The sequence below is a fragment of the Ziziphus jujuba genome, chromosome 9, assembly GCF_031755915.1.
Source record: "Ziziphus jujuba cultivar Dongzao chromosome 9, ASM3175591v1".
Classification (NCBI taxonomy): Eukaryota; Viridiplantae; Streptophyta; class Magnoliopsida; order Rosales; family Rhamnaceae; genus Ziziphus; species Ziziphus jujuba.
The window spans coordinates 1,890,198-1,906,300 of record NC_083387.1 but is presented as its reverse complement, the minus strand read 5'-3'; the positions used below and the strand labels follow the sequence as shown (position 1 = coordinate 1,906,300).

At 36.3% G+C, this 16,103-nt stretch overlaps 3 protein-coding genes across 4 annotated transcripts; 1 reads left to right on the top strand and 2 right to left on the bottom strand.

Moving 5' to 3' along the window:
- Window positions 1-544: 544 nt before the first annotated feature.
- LOC107426331 (O-methyltransferase 1, chloroplastic) lies at window positions 545-2,976 on the top strand. 2 transcript variants are annotated; one of them, XM_025077832.3, is made up of 7 exons: window positions 545-960; window positions 1,139-1,290; window positions 1,376-1,496; window positions 1,741-1,865; window positions 1,968-2,096; window positions 2,176-2,340; window positions 2,574-2,976. In XM_025077832.3, exons 1-7 carry the CDS (start codon window positions 774-776, stop codon window positions 2,664-2,666), a joined length of 972 nt encoding a protein of 323 aa, XP_024933600.2. In that variant the 5' UTR covers window positions 545-773; the 3' UTR covers window positions 2,667-2,976. The 2 variants fall into 2 exon arrangements, with proteins under 2 accessions (XP_024933600.2, XP_015891959.2); XM_016036473.4 differs by having other exon boundaries at window positions 552-960; window positions 2,595-2,976.
- Window positions 2,977-3,687: 711 nt separating this feature from the next.
- On the bottom strand, window positions 3,688-9,542 carry LOC107426330 (gamma-tubulin complex component 4). The gene is made up of 16 exons (XM_016036471.4): window positions 9,119-9,542; window positions 8,728-9,019; window positions 8,491-8,627; window positions 8,123-8,221; window positions 7,644-7,764; window positions 7,244-7,513; window positions 6,902-6,982; window positions 6,743-6,826; window positions 6,543-6,629; window positions 6,372-6,427; window positions 6,099-6,266; window positions 5,667-5,892; window positions 5,474-5,562; window positions 4,718-4,871; window positions 4,481-4,603; window positions 3,688-4,398 (listed from the first exon to the last, which is right to left on the bottom strand). Exons 1-16 carry the CDS (start codon window positions 9,286-9,288, stop codon window positions 4,330-4,332), a joined length of 2,226 nt encoding a protein of 741 aa, XP_015891957.2. The 5' UTR covers window positions 9,289-9,542; the 3' UTR covers window positions 3,688-4,329.
- Window positions 9,543-9,837: 295 nt separating this feature from the next.
- LOC107426329 (uncharacterized) lies at window positions 9,838-15,921 on the bottom strand. Its single transcript, XM_016036470.4, has 11 exons — window positions 15,519-15,921; window positions 15,211-15,337; window positions 14,247-14,725; window positions 13,286-13,504; window positions 12,837-13,166; window positions 12,077-12,448; window positions 11,908-11,988; window positions 11,538-11,621; window positions 11,063-11,449; window positions 10,416-10,547; window positions 9,838-10,199 (listed from the first exon to the last, which is right to left on the bottom strand). Exons 1-11 carry the CDS (start codon window positions 15,804-15,806, stop codon window positions 10,065-10,067), a joined length of 2,634 nt encoding a protein of 877 aa, XP_015891956.1. The 5' UTR covers window positions 15,807-15,921; the 3' UTR covers window positions 9,838-10,064.
- Window positions 15,922-16,103: the final 182 nt, after the last annotated feature.

Below are 16,103 nucleotides of genomic sequence, written 5' to 3'. Positions count from 1 at the left end.
GCCTACAATATATATATATATATATATATATATATATATGTGTGTGTGTGTGTGTGTGTGTGTGTGTAAATTGTACTAAAGATCACTAACATGTGATTGTCAAATGGTTATAAGTAGCTGTAAAACTGAAGCGCAATATGGCAACAATGTCTTTGGATCCCTGCCACCATATCCAAAAAAATATATAAATAAATAAATAAAAATAACTTTTGGTATATAACTTTTTTTTTTCTTTTTTTCTTTTTTTGTTGTTGTTGGTAACACTTTTGTGATGGAATCATAGAATTTGTGGTGGGTATGGTGGGTTTCATTTCATGAAGAATTTCACTAGTCATTTTATGGATATATTGCTATGCCTTCCAAAAGTTTGTTGAAATTTAAAGAAATAAATTAAGTTTACGTTTAATGCCCCTAAAATACACGTGTATATATATATATATATATTTATGCTATGAAGAAGGTATCGTTGGTCATAATAAATATAATATATGTCGAAATGTTTAACTTTTAAAGATTTCACATGGTTTTTTGCTTTTCTACTATTGGTTGGGGGTTTAGTGGATGTGGCAGAGGGTCTAGCGAATCATTTATCCGATAGAGGATTTTGTTGAAGTCAACTGCTTACCAGCCTTTACTAGCGGAGTATATATCGTTTAAAAATCCATTGCAGTACCGACTTTGTTTTAGTTTATTCGGAGCTCAACGCCGATGATTACTCCAATTCTCTCTCTGTTTTTTCATCACCGTCTTTGAGGATTGCTCTGCAACAGTTTATGGAATGTTTTCTGAGCTTTTCTCATGCCCCTCCCACTACTTCTATCTTGCGCCGATCGGTGACCCACGCTTCTAAGACAAACAGAAATGGCTGGCTGAGAGCTAAACTCCACGAGGATGATGACCCATTATTCCGAGCCGCCATTAATGCCGCTTCTCTTCGTTTTCAGGAGACCCATCGACCAGGCAATTAATCCCCCCATTTGCCAATTTTTAACATTTTACTACTTTTGTTCCCATTTAGGCAATTTAACAAGCAGTTAAGCTCATCCGTGTTCCTCAATGTCGATATTGAAGCATTACGTTCTGAATCATTGTCCATGTCATTTTAAGTATGTATCTCATTTATGCTTTGTAAATGCAGAGCCTCTTTTTGTTGATCCGTACGCTGGTTGCTTTGTTAGTCCTCATATTCAGATGGATATGAGGAAGTCTCTGCACCCCTATTGCATAGCAACTAAGTTCGTTGATGATAAGTTGCTCCGTACAGTGAACCATATTGATGGACTTAAGCAGGTACTTTGTTAATCCAAGGATTGGCTGAAAGACCAGTTTCTCTATTTCGTTTTGAGATTTAATGGTATTCTCCTTCATTTTGCAGGTTGTTTTGCTATCAGATGGCATGGATACTCGGCCATATAGGCTTAGTTGGCCAACTTCAACCATCATATTTGATGTTTCTCCAGAAAGGGTATTTAAAAGAGCAGCTGAAAAGCTTGAAGGTTCGTAGTGTGTATCTTACATAAATTCAAAATGTCGCTGCTTTTGCGTGTGCTGCAAATAATTGAAACAAGACCTTTGCTCTTTTTTTTTTTTTTTTTTTTTTTTCCCCTTTTCATGAAAGCTTCAGTTAATTATAGAATTGATATGAATTTTGACAGTTTAAGCATCTTTTAGCATGCCTGTGTCTTTTCTGAGTAAGCGTTGCAGCATGTATTGATAGTGTTTTTCTGCAATTTTTATTAGGTGTTGGCGCTAAACTTCCAAGAAGTTGCTTGTTCCTCCATGTTCCATTGGAGTCTTCCAATTTGCAGCAAAGTCTGCGTGCAAAAGGCTTTAATGGTAATCAGCCTAGTATATGGGCCATCCAGGTAGTTAATGCATTCAACATCTGCGATCATTGGCTCTATATCCTGTTCCTTGGAAAACAAATTATGTTAGAAAAAAGTAGTCATTTTATGATGTTACTGTAGGGTCTACCTCTGATGACTTTGAGAAGTTTTGAAGAGATATTGCTCGTTGTAAGTTGTTTGGCTATGAATGGAAGTTTTTTCGTGGGAGAACTGCCTTCTTGGTTGCAGAATACTGACATAGGGATCAAGGTAAGTTGTCTTATTTACAAATGGTATTTGCTTTCTTTGTCAAGAAAGATAACACCCAGATGTATTGTCCCTAGTGCAGTCTACAACAGGGGAATGGATGGAAAAGCTATTCAAGAGCAATGGGTTCTGGGTGGACATGGTTATCCACAAGGGTGTTGCAAAGAGTTTGGGGAAGGATCTAGCATCCATTAAATATGAGAATATACTATTTGTTGCGGAGCATTTGCGGTTTTCTGATGATCAGGTAAAGATTTTAAACTGCAATTATAAAGTTCTTTGACTGAAAACATAAATGTCATTTTTTTTTTTTTTTTCCTTTTATCTTCATTTCATTCTTACCATTGAATGGTTGGAAAGCAAGGAAATGGTAACTGCTTTTTTTGTTTACTTGATATCATAAAAGAAAGAAAAATGCATGAACTGATAAACATAATGTTTTATCTTTTTCTGTTTATCTACCACGCTTGTGGGCTTGAGATTTCCAAGTTATATTTACAGATGGAAACTTGGAGAGCAGAATTACAGAGAGTTGAGGAACAAGGGGATGAAGAAGGTTTTGAGGAGCTATAAATGAAACTAATTGAACATTTTCGTGTTTTTCAGAAATCTGGTTCTTGCTATCGTCTGCTTTATTTAAGCTGCTAGATAGTGCATAATTGTCTGTAATAAAGCGTATGGATCTTGGCTCCATGATGCCTCTTTCCTTACAATATATAATTTTTTTTTTTATTTTTTCATTTTTAATTTGATAACGCTGAGATTTAGGAGTTCTTTATTCATTTCTTTAAGAGTGAAGCTTCAGAAAGAGTTGCCCTTGTACAACCGTTCAATACGTGTTCTATTTCGAAAATAATGATATCAATGTTCATTTTGTTATACATTCCAAGCAGTAATTTAAATTAGGTTTTTTAGTTTGGTAAGCCATCGATCTAGTTGATGAGCTTGAATTGGCAAAGGTGTTAGCATGGTTTCCTGCTCGGGAGGGACTGAATTCACAGCTTGGTATTTTCCTTTTTATTTGAAGCATTTCATTGCCTATTTCTTTTTTTTCCCGCTTTATTTTACCTATCAATTTTACAAAGAATGGCCTATACTAGGAAATATTTTCTTTTGGTACTGTGTTATATTTAGTAGGCAAAGCCCATGACCATCTTATAAGCATGCAAATTTTTCTAGTGGTTTTACTTTCCTGTTCAAATGGGACCGGATACATTTTTTTTTTTTTTTTTTTTGACGTGGTAAGTAACTTGTAATGTAACAGAGCAACGGAAAAGCAAATTTTCAGTGTAAACTTTTTATAAATTTTATTAACCTAGATAAATTCACTGCGTGGAATTTGCACTAAAATTAGTTGGTGGAGACTGGATACTAGCCGATCCTGTACCGCCCTTCAAAGACGCCAGGCTAAAAATAATAAACAATATAATAAAAGCAAGAATTACCTTTTCTTTCTTAATTTCCTACCTACCTATCAAAACAGCATATTCACACCTAACTTTGGTTTCCGACGCCCCTTTCAGCCAACAACAAAGTGTGAAAGTGCCATGAAATCCCTAGCTAGAAAGTAATTTACAAGAAACAAGATGTTGGATTAGCCAAATAAAAGCAAATAATAATGATAATAATAATAACACGAAGAAATTTGATTTGACATATGATGATAACTCCCTCTGCTTCAGATCGAATAGATAAAAGGAAAAATCTAACACCTTTTCTATATTTAACCCACCAGAAAAGGTCTAAACGAAACAAAAGAATAAATGCATGGTATATTAACAATTACAATCCAAGGAAACTGTACCCAATCTAACCAAAAATTCCTTACTTCAATTATTTACCTTTCTTTTTCTTCTCTCTACTTTTACAGCCCACGTTAGGGAATGGACCAGCAACCTCAAATGTGAGTGAGATTCCCAAAACAGCACCTCTAGGCCGGCATTGATTACAACCAAAAAAAAAACATCATCGGATCCACAAACCCAAGCAATCAATCCAAAGCGCCGAAGGTCATCTACCACTGCACCATTAATATGAGCAAGCCTTCAGCCAGAGCAGGTTACCAGTATCACTACCTCACCTTCAATCTGATGTTTAACAGAAGCCTCACGGACCCCCCAAAATAGGATCAACCGAGGAAGAACACCAAGCTGTTGAATAGACATCTTTAAATAAAACGACTTTACCAGCGCTCATATGGCATGTTTACTCTTATAAATTCACGAGCGAACTGATGCTATTGTTGATTCAAAACTGTAAGTGCCGGACGAGGTCTTACAACATTCAGCACTCCTCTTGCAGTTGCCTGGTAAGAAAGAACCATAAGTTCCCAGAAAAATAAAGGACTACGTTCAAGTACCTGAAGAAAAACCTTCATGTTGGATTACCTCAAAGAATGAATTGAAGTTCAAACGCATAAGAAAACGTCTCAGAAATGGGGCTCGCTGGCTCCCAACAAGTCTGCTGCTGCGCAGTATAGTGTACAAGGAGTTTGATTTCTTGTTAAACTCCTGCACAAAGTCAAAGAAGAAACCTCAGAAATATGAAATCAGCAAGTTTAAATGATTAGCAATACTTGCAGTACCTGTATAATAATATAAGAGAAAAATGTTAGCTATTCATACCTCCGTTATATGTTCTAGTTCAGAAGTATTTGTGCTGCTTTCTTGGTTCTCAATGTTCCAGCAAAACTGAAGGCAAAGTTTCATTATGCTGTCCAGTATTCTTGATAAAGAGCCGATGTCCAAGAAAGATTGTGAAATTAAGGCTGACAGATATCTGTTGGTAAACCATTTAGAAATTCACCAATTGAAGAAATAGCAGCAACAATTAGAACATGAGCAATAGTAGCAACTCGATGAATTAAAATCATCCAGTTCGACAAATGAATCAGACGAAAAGACCAAACACCTGTCAATAATGCGCCTGGGAGACTTACAAAACCAACACCAATAGCTTTATAAATCCATAAAACTATGTATAACATTCTAGATGGTCTCCTCGTTGCAATAAACATATAATTCTAATAGTGGGCAAGGCAGCAGAAACTTTACATTTTCTCTGCAAATCACTTTCATTAGAACATATTCAGCTCTTCTGCTCTAACCCTCCAATGCAACAGTAGTCAGATATCCAACAGACAACAAATAAAAGTCTCTGTGGCTTTAAAATGCTTCTATCTTAATAGTCTACAGTTGTTTCTTTATTCGGTAACAAGTATCACATGATAATTACAGATCTATGTCTCTAGTGATTCTCTGCATATTCTACTATATAGAAAGCAATAGCAAAATATAATTTATTTATTTATTTTCACAAATTAATAAAAAGCCTTCAATAAAGAAGCAAGATGTTTATCAGAAACCATTTGTTTTACTTACTCTTGATGGAAACCCACAAGTTCAGTAAAATCATGAGAATCTTGAATGTGAGCTTGCAAAACGTTCCATTGGGATTCTATCACATCCACCTAAAATGGAAAACACAAGATTCCTAAATGGAATATAGAATCTAAGATCATTAACAAAGTCTGAATGTTTGAGCATGTGCTCTCTATATAATTTTAATCATAACCTGTATATAAAATTGAAGATTTCTGATCAAGAATGCCATATGCTCTCGAATACGCCACATCGGTCTGAATCGCTGTCGTCGCTGTTGTGATACTGAACAATTTATGCGGTCATTGCGACGTTTGGCAAAATCTGTGTGATCTTGGTGCATTACAGAGGCCCATGATTTCTCTAACTCCATTTGCGTTCTCTTAAGGCGAAGCAAATATTGAAAGATCCTGCAGTACCTGGTGCATGCTCACAGTTAAAAGTGTTTACAAGAGAAAAGGTTAGTATTTCTAGACAAGAGTGTTTCAAAAGCTGAAATTCTTCCCTTTAAAAGGTGTTTTCCTCCTTTGACACTGAAGTTATGAAGTTAGAGAACACAAGTTCAAACTCATTAGAAAACCTGAAAAACAAAAAATTGCTTCCACAAGTTGCAGCAAAGACTTACTTAGAGAGCACTTCTTGGGTAAAGAACAATTGTAGAGGCCAATCAACAGTGTACTCCAGAGCAATTCCATCCCAGCCATCAAGGGCTACTTCTGAAGTAGCACCAGAGTTTCCATCTTTCGATAACTCCCCTTGAGAGGATTTAACAGACAATCCAAATGAAGGCATCCTAGTATAAGCAGAAAGATAGTTAACCACATATTTCCAACAAAAACTACCTTGTTGAACTTTTACCCGAATCAGTGAGTAGGAAGAATCAAATAAGCACTCTAACCGCAAAGATACTCTAGAGAAATATTTGTCTTCCTCACTAATAGTCTTTATTGCAGCCTGCATCACAAGTAATGCTAATGAATTTGTTTCCAAAGTGCTACTATTCAATTGAGAAAAAAAGTGCGCAGAGATAATGAAAATATCTGTAAAGAATCATCTTATAATATCTTACCAACTGAAAAGGGACCATAAGATCAGCTTCAGCAGTTGACTGACGGGGTGGTAAACGCATCAATTGGCGACTCTCCTCAAGAAAACACTGGCATGATAAACCAAGTCTTGTTCAAGAAAATTAAAAAGAAAGGATGTCCACAAAACTCAACTGACTTGCTGAGACAAAGGAAGCAGTCTTCCAATCAGTTCACTCTCTACCTGAAAGAAATCTCCTTTGGCCATAAGAAAATAGTCTTTTAGAGCCTTCAGGTGGCCATTCAAGTCAGCACGTACAACCACAAGCTGTGGAGACAGATGAAACACAGTAAATTTTTATACTCTAAAACATGGCATAACCACATTGTTCACTCTTAGCACCTGCCAAAGATGACTAGCTGCAATAGCCCGAATGGAATCAACAGCATATTCAAATGATCTTTTGTGAAATTCAGATGATTCCTGCATACAATTAACTTGTAATTTTAACTTTAAAAGTTCATATATTGGAAAGTGAAGAGGAAATAAAGAACTGTTATTGCATTATAAAATTAAAAATAAATAACACAAAGATTGTTAAGTCAGTACAAGAACTGTACTCATAAGGACAAAAAATTATTCAGTGCAGCAAAAATTGTAATCCAACTATCATCTTGTATAGCGGAAGGAAATGTTGCATAGAAAGTTATCTATGATGATATAAAAAAAGTAGCGTATAGAAACCTTTAAATCTGATAGCATAGCTTCAATCTTATCAGCCTCAGACTGTGGAAGCAATTCTTCTCCGATAAATTCTTTATCAGCAGAAAGCTCATTCTGGAAAGAAAAATGTCCAGTATATTGAAATTTCTGAGTTCCCTTTGGGATCTGCTGATGATATACAGCATCCTGAAAACGATAAGTGTGGCTTGGGTTGCGAAGGACCCTAATGGCTTTACCCGCGAATAAAATCGATTCTGCAACACGCATATGAATATACTCGGGTAGCATATCCTACAAAATATAATAGAAAGAGCATGTACCCAAGGCGTACTCAAAGAGCATAAATATTAAGAGATGAATGTGCAGAAAGGCTGAAAATAATTAGAAATGAAGAAGAGCACAAAGGATACAGTGAAGATACCAAAAAAATATGAAATCCCAAGTGCCAATCTGTTAAAGATGTATCATCAGTTGACAAGCGTGCCAACTTCTCTGATATGTCTGGCTGAGATGAACCATGCTCTAAATCCCTGTCTTCCTGCCTGAAAAGTTATTCAACCATACAAAAAGTTAAGGCTCTTTGTAGTTAAAAACTGGAAGCAAGTATTACAGAAAAATATGAGTAACCATAAATTGAAGAAGTTCCATAATACGTGAAGATTAAAGAATTATAAAATTACTAGTTTGTAATAATATATCAACCTCCATCAATAGGTATTATTACTGACATATATTTACTAACTTCCTCTTCTTTCTTATTTTTCTTTTTGTCCACCTCTATCTCTTTTCCTACATGTTTTGAATCAATTGACACATATAAGAAGGACAATCCCCCAATTACATGAAGTTGATAACGAAATTCATACCAACCCAAAAAAGGAATGTCTTCAAAATGGTTACCTCCCAATGAAAAACTCTCCATACTGGTCTTGAAGAATCCCATAAACCATCCATGAAGCAAGCTGGTTATACATGACCTGGTGTCCATGCCAAAGAAGCCTACATTTCAAGAGGATAGAAGAAACGGGAGGAATATAATCAGCTTAGAATGTTCTGAAGTTTACTAAGCAGTTAAGCACGTGGACTTGAATGAATAAGTCATTATAAATTTAAAGCATATACTCTCCTCTTAACAATACTAATCCCCTAGTTCAACGCTCTTTGTGAACAAAAATGTTCCTCGATTCATTAATAAACAAAATGGCAACATACACTATCGGAAACTAGCAGACCATATAACAGTCATTCAAGCAAACTGAGGTGTATACCTCTGGATGCATGTCTGCAATTCGGGCACCCCACAGTGGCATCGTCTGTGCAAAAGGTTAAGAAGTTGACCTCCACGAATATCGTCGCGCTCAATCTCCAGAACTAACTCATAGAGAGGCGGTAAAAGAACAAAAAACTACCTCCCAAAAAAAAATAAAAAAAAAAGAATATTCATAATCTAAATAACAAACAAGCATTCCACAATGAAGAGTACGGTTGTAGGTGTTATAAACAACCTTATTGAGGCCCTGAGTAACTGTGGCCAAAATGGGGACCGTTTCGGACAACAATTTCTGCTCAATGTGGAGAACAGCAGACCTATAGACCGATAGTATCTCGACGATGCCATTAGCGATGGCTCGACGATACACACTGTGCTTTTCAGTCCTTGCTTTAGTTAATTCCGAAGTGGTTTCTAAAGGACAAACCTTCCCCGACCTTATCCAGCTTAAATTCCGAGACTTGGTGGCAAAGCGTTCGAGCTCCCTATAATAAAACCCTAAGGTGACGATCCTCTCGATTAGATCCCTGCATTCCACATGAAATGTGTACTTTACATATCAAAGGCTAAATAGAAAAGCACAAAGAAAGAAGCGCGTGTGCCCTAGAATTAAATTGTTACGGTACTTTTCGCTTGGTTGGAGGAAAGAGATATCAGGAGCGAGCTTGAAAGTAGGCTCGTCGGAAATGGGAGCGCCGGGAGCTAATCCGATGCCGAGAGATTTCTGATGCTCTCTCTCGTCGATGATGAGATCGCCGGTGTATCCTAACAGTGCTAGCAACAGCTCGTGCAGCATTTCTTCTTCTTCTTTTCCGAGACACAAACTCACAAATACAGACCTTAGCTTGAACCAGTTTGAATTTGGAATGGAGCAAGAAACGGGCAATTTAGAACCTTTTTTTATTTTATTTATTTATTTTTTTTTGGGTTTTGGGCCGGCTAGCGCAATAGCGGGTTTGGTGGGAACTTGGGCAAATGACCGTAATTTCGCAACGGCGTTGGTTTGATTTTGGAAAGAAAAGGACCTTTCCGGAATTTTTTTTTTTTTTGGGTTTTGGCATTTACATTTACTTTCCTTCCCTCCGTTCTCATTCGAATTCTAATTTTCCAAGTACATACGTCGCCTTCGGCAACCTTTTTTTTTTTTATTTTTTTATTTTTAGGGTGAATTTCGGTAATTTTCATTAGGTTCTACTTCTACGATTTTCAATGGTAACTTGGGGACCGCACCCTCTACCATAACACTGCCATTGTAGACCGTCGTATAAAGCAAGTAAAAGAAACATTCGAGTGTTCTTTCAAGGATGCACTGGCAAAAAGAAAATAGTGTTGCAGCAGATGAAAATTTCCTCCCAAATTGTTTACTTATTTTTAGATTAGTCGAGTCATATTTAATACAGTTCTGTCCAATTCTGCATACTTTTCATATAAATTATGAGATTTATTATACCCATTGCACTTTTCCAAGAATTTAAAAAACAAAAAAAAAAATTATAATTATAACCATAAATAGATAATACAACAGCCAAGATAGCTAAACTTAAATTAATTTTCACCGTCAGTGCTCATCCATTAATTTGCTTGTTTTCTTTTACCCTTCTTTTTCTTCTGTTTCTGTACACTTTGCTTCTGATCGGCTCCTTTTTTATAAGGATCCACATCCTCGTACTCGATGGGTTTTATTATTACACCAGGTTTCTTCATCACCTGCAAAGAATGCATCGAGGTAAACAATGAGACATGCATTCAAAGAGTATCCATCACACAGAAAATTATAACCAACATTGCAAAATTTCTATCAATGGACGTTATCTAATCTTATTCTATATTTCAATTTTGTAATAGATGGTAGTATTCAACAGTAAATCATAATTTATTCAATCAACAGTCGATTGAAGATGTTGTTTGTTATGAAGCACTTACTTCAGGGCGATTAAGAGCTCCAACTGTAGTTGCCGGGTTAAATTCAGGACCAATGGGCATGCGGATGCTCTGTTCAAAAACTTCCTTTGACGTAAAAGGGAAAGGTAGTGTTTTTGTATAGAGTTTCTCAGCCTGCCAAATCCAAATACAAAGGAAAATTTCATGAAACCAGCAGAACAGGGCATACCAAAACACTCTTGTAGAGCACAATCGATAATAGAAAGTAATTTCCTGAACCAAACTGAACTAAACCAAATGGACAAATGTACTTATTGATGTTCTATTTCTGAAAACCAGATTTATCATATATTTAGTTTAGAGTTCTGAGAATTATTGATCAAAAGATTAGTTCTTCCATCAACTTTATCTGTGACAGAGAGATATACCACTCTAAATTCGTGAGCTTTTGCAAGATGGCTTGATTATAGACGATAGTTCAAATTTCTACTCGATCCCATCAGCTAAAAATTAAGGTTTAGACAAGTTGAGAACAAGTTCCTCATATAGAACAGACATTAAACCCAGGGCCTCTTAACTCTGCTGTTATGTTAGCTAATATCTACGATTGAAAACTGAACTTATAGTTCAATTAAATGGTTCGCACTACTATTTGAGAGCAGAAAAGTACTCCAATAAAAATTACTAACCTTTTTGTCCAATTTCTCAGAGATAATAACCTTTCTCAGCTCCGCATCCTTCCTCTTCTTCAGTGCTTCCTCCCTCTTCCTCCTGGAATTTTCATGTTCTTTCAGCATCCAAGAAGGTAAGCCCTTTTTTTTCTGTACATCAGTCCACTGGCCCCAACCAGGGAGCAAAACAGGTTTTTCAGGTACCGGATTTTCCTCATTCAGAATCTCCAGTTTCTCCTTCTCGAAATCATCCTCCACATCATCTGCTGCAAAGGCTTCACGAATCAGCTCATCTTGAGAAGGAAGTTCGTAAGATGGCTTGGGACCTGAAGAAAGAATCCCATCCACCATATGGCCACCATCACTATCTGAATCATTATCTTCTTCCAATGCCTCCACAGTATCCTAGAACAGAAAACATAATCAAAAGGTGAGGGAAAGCAATCAATCATATGAGGAGAGATGCGAATGCACAAATGGATAGAGATCATACCTGCAAGTCTTGATCATGCAGAACAGGTTCCTGAGCAACATGAGACTTTTTGTTAGTGGCATCCCCATTGTTTCCGCTTTTCATCTGTGCACATTACACACAATGTCGTCAGTACACCCTTCCCCCTCAAAAGAATTGATATGACACTCTCCAAATTGTAGTACAAAATCATGTTTTTCTTTTGTTAGGTCAAACCATTTAGAACATTTTTTCAATTCCAAGGAAAATTCAAGTCATGGCTAATCAAAGTTCTCTGACACTTAAATACAGAAGAAGAAAGCACTTCAACCACAGTAAAATACCCCACTACCCCCAAAGAATCCCTCAATTCAATAAGTATAAATAAAAATATGAAAGTTCACTAAAATACCTTTTTCCATGCGCCTGATGCAAAAATAGCAACTTCATGTGTTGTCTTTGGACCAGGGTCTTGAACAACTTCATCAAAGCTCTGTGAAAGGAGAAAGCAGTAAATTTCACACTCGTGAAGCCAAAAGTACTGTAATCCATAAAAAGTGGAAGACTAGAACACTTATCACCTTGAAGAGAGAGCTCTGATGATCGTTAGAATCTTCATTAAGTAAAATAGGGTCAATATTGACATCCTTCTGCAGATAATCACTTTCACTGTTCACAGGATCATTATTTTCTTCAGCATCTAAATCATCTTCACTATCACTATTGTCATAAAATTTATCTGATTTGATCTTGCCATTTGATTCAGTTCTATTACTTGATTTCGGAACCTGCTTTCCACCCGCACTGAAGACCATTCTCCCACTGGAAGGGCCAACTTTTGGATCTTCAGCCTCACTTGAACCCTCTAACTGCTTTGACAAAGATTCAAGATCTTGAAGAGCAAGTTTAGCTTCCTCAACAGCTGCCTCATTCCTTTTTTGCATTCCACGCACCTGCATAAAAACAAACCAAGCAGAAATTATAATGCATATGGCATAAAAACAAAAACAAGACGATTCAAAATAAAAGGACTAAAGACATCACTAAATTAATATATCTAGGAATAAAAAAGAGAAGTAAAGAAAGCAAGAGGTGATGTCATCTTTTATCTTTGAGCTTCTAATTCTCTCCTCAGCCTTCTCAAGATAAGTGCATGACTGTTGATAACATTCGGAGCAATAGTTTATTCATTTTTTTTCCCAATTTTTTTATTTATTTTGTATAAAGCAATATAAAAAACTCATAGCCTATGATCCACATTGCTGATAATTACTACAAGATATAGAATGTAAAGAAGCATTTCGAAGCATTTCAGGATGAAATTAATACACCAAATATTACCATGAAGGGCAAAGAAAGCAATCCTGACTTAGGCACTTCATCATCGTCATTTAAAACTTTAAGTGTCTTCTCTTTTGCGTCTTCTAATAATCTGGATGTCCTACCCTGATCTGCACCAGCTGAAATTTCATTTATGTCATCCTCATCACTGCTGTCCTCGCTGCTGCTGCTGCTGTCTTTCATCGAATTTATCTTTCTTGTCAAAAGAGAATGCAGGTGCTGCTGTTCGGCTAAAGCAGCACGAGTACCTTCATCTTGAATATCAAAACCACGCTCTTTAATGCGTTTTGCCCACTTGGAGCTGCTTTTGTGTCTCAATGTCATGCGTTCCTGGTTCAACCAAACATGAATGAATTAGTATTTTCCTCGCCTTAGGGAAGGGTGTTTCTTAAGTGTGTCAAACCTAATTTCATTTATCAAACACCTATCTATGGGGCGTAACTGATCACCTTTGCCCGTTTGTACTCATGCTTTCTTGCAAGTTCTTCAGCAGCTTCTGGATCCAGATTCTCAGCAGATGCAACCTTCAACCTATCTTTCTTCAATAAACGATGATAAGTTTTGGATTTGATCTTTTTTATGTGTTTTGCCTTCATCTCATGCCGGAAGAGGAGGCTGCGCATTTTGGCTATATGATTCTGTCTGTCCTTTTCATCTTCAACAGATACCTGCCAAACATTATCATAAGATACTGTAACTACCATTGATAGATGTTCAGAAGAATGGCATCACAAATATGCATCGAGATATCAATAAACAACAGTATCCAAAGTGAAATTGACAACTGAACATTGAATTGGCAACCATATGGAATAAATAAAGTTGAAATCAAACCCTTTAACTCCAATCTCAGAATGGAAGAGGAAGATCAAATACAGCTTACTTTATGCAAGAGGGTAAAAATCCTGAATAATACAAAGCCGCAAAGGCATACATACATAAAACAACTTTGCTCAATTGTAGATATGAGATTCTACCTGAAAATTTTTGTTCCAGCGATGGTACGGACTGATTCTTGGTTAATTTGTTTACCTTTCATATTTTTGCTCATTGTTTCATTCTAAGATTATACTTTGCTCTACCACTTTAAAAACTTGTTCTTTTTCTTATACTAATTAAAAACCACAAAAAATGTAGTGCATGTTCATTAGTTTATACATGTTTCTAAATTCATTAAATATCAGATTAACAACATGTGCAAAGTGGGTATGAAGATTCTCATTACTAAACAAACAATAAACATACAATTCAATTCCATAAACACATTATCATTTCTAGCAATTACTATACTTGGTTTTAAGGGAAATATTTATTGATTTTTACTAATGCATCAATCTTAGGTGATCCGGTTCTAAAAATCTAGGTTGGTAAACAAGATTTGAGTTGAGGGTGGAAGTATCTCCAGCATACCTTGTTTAATTCAAGAATCTTGGAACCATCTTTTCTATGAGCATCCATAATGTCATCATCGTAAACCAAAGAAGCAATTTTCTTTTCAAACTCAGTTCTAGGTTCAAACTCAGATGCTATTGCTCCCACGGTAGAGAAGCCCAAGTCTGTATCATTATCAAAAAATATGGTTGGTGCTTCCCTATTCCTCTTGACCAGCGGCTCCCACTTAACTAAGTCTTTCTTTGATTGTTCATATGCTGCCTTCCTGTCCAACCTCCGTTGTTCGGCTTTTGGAAGAGGAGCATGGATAGGCATTGATTTTCTCTCGATTTGACGCATTCTTTTTTTAAGTTTGCTGTAACCAAATTTCCCATGAAGTGGGTCCAGAAGGTCATCGATATTAATTTGGCCATCACCATCCAAAACATCACGGCTAGGATTATACTCGGACTCAGGATATGGCTCCGATATAACAACATTCTTCTTCTTGTTCTTCGCTGATAATAATAAAATTTCAGGCATTCATGTCACTAACAAATATATCAAGCAAAAGATGAACAAGTTGTTTAATATGTTTTTTTTCCCCCTAAAATTTTGAACTGAAATAACTGATAAAAACCATTTCAACAGCTCAACTACCATGACATCAATAGGTCCACATATCGAGATAACAGAAATTCATTTCATTACTCAAAAATTGCATTATATAAATGCATAATATATTTAGACACATAAAACTATTACAGTAAATACAATTGTAGAGATCAAATACAGAGATTTATAAAAGTATCCAGACATCAGCTATCTCAAAAACAATAACACTAGCCTTCCAAGCTTCTCAGATAATGCTAGTTAGGAACTTGTATCTAGAAAACAAAATTACAATTGTGTGTTCCATGATCATATAATCAAAGTGTAAATTCGCCTAATAAACCACAGAGCACACGCCCTAAAGTTACATAATTGAGAAAATCTGCCTCACCTGGCATTCCTGTGATTTCCTGTAACATCCTCTCGTGCCTTTCATAATCAAACTCTTCATCGTCATCACTTTTAGCATCGCCTTCATTACCATCATCATCATCATCATCCGAGGACACATTTTCATCCTACATCACAAGATCAGCATCATTAAAGTAAAAAAATAAATGCATCATATAGCAATAAACACAGACTGAAAAACAGAAAGCTACAGCAGTATTAACTAATAAACTAGGGACCAACCACCAATAAAAAAATTACTTTAAAGAACACTTGTAATGACACAAAAAATCACATTAATTAGCAAACCTCGAATTCATCAGGCAGCTGGTACTCAAGGTTCTCAACGGTGTCAAATCGGCGGTTTCTTTTGGACTCCTCCTGCGGAACTCCTTCTTCGTACTCGTAGACGTCCTCGGCAGAATCAATATCTTCGTCGAAATCGCTGTTATCAGCGCTAGGGTTAGGGTTTAAGCGGTTTAGCTCCTTGCGCATAGCAGAAGGTAAGCCTACGCGTGGCTTTTTCCTCTTATCGTTGCTCGTCTTCTTATTCTTCCACTTACGGTTGCCCATGGACTTTCGCTTCGTTTCCGCCATTGATCGTTGATCGTGGGCTAGCTGGCGGCGGCGGCGGCGGCTGACTTCTCTCTGTTACTCTGTGCCGTTGGAATACTTAGGGCTCCTCACTGGGACTGGGCTTAAGTTTATTTTAAAATCTTATATTTTTCCTTGAAAAGATGATAATAATAATAATATTATTATTATTTTTAAAAATAATAATAAATAAATCATAAATTATATTCCTATTAAACCAGCTCCACCGCATTAGTTATAATGGTGATTTCCCGCCTCTTTTTAGCATAGTAAATACAAAGGTCGTTTTTACGGTATATA

Excerpts from the sequence above, each read along its gene's own strand:
- LOC107426331 (XM_025077832.3), top strand. The coding sequence starts at position 774 with ATGGAATGTTTTCTGAGCTTTTCTCATGCCCCTCCCACTACTTCTATC. Across the intron at positions 1,497-1,740 it reads AGCAGCTGAAAAGCTTGAAG|GTGTTGGCGCTAAACTTCCA; the intron begins GTTCGTAGTGTG and ends AATTTTTATTAG. Across the intron at positions 1,866-1,967 it reads CTAGTATATGGGCCATCCAG|GGTCTACCTCTGATGACTTT; the intron begins GTAGTTAATGCA and ends ATGTTACTGTAG.
- LOC107426330 (XM_016036471.4), bottom strand. The coding sequence starts at position 9,288 with ATGCTGCACGAGCTGTTGCTAGCACTGTTAGGATACACCGGCGATCTC. Across the intron at positions 5,563-5,666 it reads ATCTTCAATTTTATATACAG|GTGGATGTGATAGAATCCCA; the intron begins GTTATGATTAAA and ends TTTCCATTTTAG. Across the intron at positions 4,872-5,473 it reads CTTGTGGGTTTCCATCAAGA|ATATCTGTCAGCCTTAATTT; the intron begins GTAAGTAAAACA and ends GTTTACCAACAG.
- LOC107426329 (XM_016036470.4), bottom strand. The coding sequence starts at position 15,806 with ATGGCGGAAACGAAGCGAAAGTCCATGGGCAACCGTAAGTGGAAGAAT. Across the intron at positions 14,726-15,210 it reads GGAAATCACAGGAATGCCAG|CGAAGAACAAGAAGAAGAAT; the intron begins GTGAGGCAGATT and ends TATTATTATCAG. Across the intron at positions 13,505-14,246 it reads AGATTCTTGAATTAAACAAG|GTATCTGTTGAAGATGAAAA; the intron begins GTATGCTGGAGA and ends AATGTTTGGCAG.